The following is a 2628-nucleotide window of genomic DNA, read 5'->3' as shown; positions in this document are numbered from 1 at the left end:
ACCTCTGCAGTACAGCAGTTTACTGTAGTGCCACTGACAGTTCATGGTGGTGGGAAGAAGCTGTTCTGGTTTCCGTCAGCAGTTTATGTTCTGGGTGTCTGCACTGACTTCCCCCCCCCCGCTCTCTCTTGACTGTGGAGGTGTATTAGTCCTGGAGGGGTCGACCCCAGACGTGGCGCTGTGAGACGGGTAGATTACAGGATTAAGCTGCTTTAGCCCTCATTATTTGATGAGGAGGAGGAGGATGAAGATCTGTGTGTTTATTGTGCGTGAGACGGAGCAGGAAGCCAAACTCTCTCCCATATTTCACCTTTTATTTACAGTGAACACATGAACTCACCAAGGAAACGCAGGCCGTAACAATGGTTGTCCCCCACACAGGAAACAGAAATATCACACAGCAGCTGCCCCCCCGCATGCAGCACTCTGCCCCGAGTTCAGCCTCCCAGGCAACACACCGCTCTGTTTGTGTGCAACCGGACAGTCCACATTTAAAGCTGGAATATGTAACAGTGTCTCACACACACTGAGTCCAACAGTCTCTGCAACCTGTCCACTGTAGTTACAGCCAGCGCCCTGTCCCGCCTGCAGCCGGTCCAGAGCCCTGTAGCCGGTCCAGAGCCCTGCAGGATCCAGACAGGTCCAGGAAGAGATATTCTCCATATCCTGGCCTCTCTGCTGGCTGCTGGTACGATTCAGAGTTATACCACAGACCTCCTGACCCCTTATACCCTCGGCTGACATCAGGCTCCTGTTTCTGCCCCCGGACTTTGACAGCGTCCTCCCTCAGATCAGATCAGCCCCCTTTGTTAACTGAGTTCTCTAAACAGACTTTTATTCTCTCGGTTTGAATCCTCCTGATGTGTATTCTTGTACCCGCTCTGGTCTGTGCAGCACTGTGGTCAACGAGGGTTAAAATGTGCTTAATGAAAACATTTAATTTAGACGTCATTAAACCCCCATAGCATACAAACATTTTACATACATAATTGATTAATTAATTTCTCTACAAATAAAGTGTTGCTGTTCCGTATTGTCCATCCTGTGAGACGAGCGAACAGCCTGTCAGTCAGAGCTCAGGGTAAACAGATCCAAATACCTCCAACTGACCTCTGAGCTGCTGTAAGCCAGTGACTGGGCGCCCCCTGCTGGGAACCAGTGCTGTAAGCCACCTAGTGGACCCCAACGTCCACCTTCACTCAGCAATGGAACTGATCTCATTATTTTTAACTGTAAACTGGGCTGATTATAGTTATTGATCTTTTGTAATCTGATTATTGTTATTTATTCAGAGGACTTTAGAAACCAACATTTGATTTTTCCAGAGGGCTAAATGATCTGTAACCTCTGGAACCGAATATAGACCTCTGCTGAGCCGCCATGGAGCTTTAGACGTAATCAATAAAACCTTAAACTCAGTTCTAAATCCTACTGGAGGTTAAAACTGATCATATTTATTGATTGTGGATAAAAGCAGCGGCTGTACAGTCGGAGGCGATCAGTTTTGGTTCAGGCATGGTGAGATGATGGATCTGAGTACATGTGACACACTACACTTTGTTGATTGATTGATTTATTGATTGATTGATTGCTCTGTTGCAGGTGAGCTGCTGAGCCAGCCGCGGCCTGAAGGTCTGACCGAGATCATCTGTCCAAAGAACGGTTTGGAGCGGGTCAACGTGGCTCTGGTTTACCCCCCGACGCCCACCGTGGTCAGCCCCTGTCTCAAGTGATCCGTGGGGCCGGAGCCTGGCTCGCCTCGCTGTCTCACCAGAGCCTCCTCACCCCTCCTCACCCCCGAACCGACCCCCGGCTGAAGGCTGGATCACTGCCTCGTACGTACGTCCTCCACACTGCCGTCTCATGTTCTGTACCTCCAGAATCCAACCTACGTGTTGACTCCTCTGTTGCAGGTGGATCCTTAAGCAGCTTGATGAGCACAAACTTCAGCCACAGTAGCGTCTCCACTGACCCACCGCGTCTCCACACGTCTCCACACGTCTCCCAGGGTCTCCTCTGCTTTTTAATCTCAAAGACTCGAGGACGTTTGAATCATTTCTAACATTTATTGAGGAAAAACATGTTTGTAACTGTGAGGAGCTTGTTTGTAATAGTGGGGCAGATTCCCACCTGAGAGGACTCTGAGATCAGGACTGAAACATTGGACTCCATACGTAAAGGACGACCTGAGCGGGACGAGAAGAGCAGCTGTTTCCATGTGTACATATTTGTCTGTGCCTGAGGCGACCTGAAGCGTGCTGGAGCTGTCGCTGTGTCAGCTCGTATAAATAAATTCTCTTTCCACTGGACGTCGCACCAGCATCTCCGACCAAAACCACCAGACTCCACTCACAAAAACACTCATTTTAACAGAAATCAAACTCACCTAAAGGATCTTTGTTAGTCCGTCCAAAGACCACATCAATCAGGTTGAACTCATTTTAAACTACCCAACAGTTTAGCAATACTAAACTAGTGAGATACTGTGTGACACAGCAACAGCTCCACTGTAAGAGAGCAGCAATCTGACTCCTCTTCCTCTACAGAGGTTGGAAGTGATGATGTAAAGTTAACAGACGACCTGTAATGGCGAGGTGCTCAGATATTAATAAAATGAGTGTATATATA

At 48.5% G+C, this 2628-nt stretch overlaps 1 protein-coding gene across 3 annotated transcripts in view; it reads left to right on the top strand.

Moving 5' to 3' along the window:
* The window catches only part of mfhas1 (malignant fibrous histiocytoma amplified sequence 1), a 16150-nt gene extending 13528 nt beyond the window's left edge, over nucleotides 1-2622 (top strand). Inside the window, exons 2-3 of one of the 3 annotated variants that reach the window (XR_004796947.1) lie at nucleotides 1603-1835; nucleotides 1914-2622. Coding sequence is in view for 1 of the 3 variants with exons in the window: in XM_035668565.1 (XP_035524458.1) it covers nucleotides 1603-1733 (131 nt within the window). In the remaining 2 variants the exon portion in view is untranslated. Of the gene's footprint in view, nucleotides 1-1602 lie in introns of all 3 variants that reach the window. The other 2 variants (XR_004796948.1, XM_035668565.1) reach the window with 2 other exon arrangements.
* Nucleotides 2623-2628: the final 6 nt, after the last annotated feature.

The sequence above is a fragment of the Morone saxatilis genome, unplaced genomic scaffold (genome assembly GCF_004916995.1).
Source record: "Morone saxatilis isolate NCDOM2014 unplaced genomic scaffold, NCSU_SB_2.0 Contig21, whole genome shotgun sequence".
Classification (NCBI taxonomy): domain Eukaryota; kingdom Metazoa; phylum Chordata; class Actinopteri; family Moronidae; genus Morone; species Morone saxatilis.
This window is presented reverse-complemented; position numbering and strand designations above follow the sequence as displayed.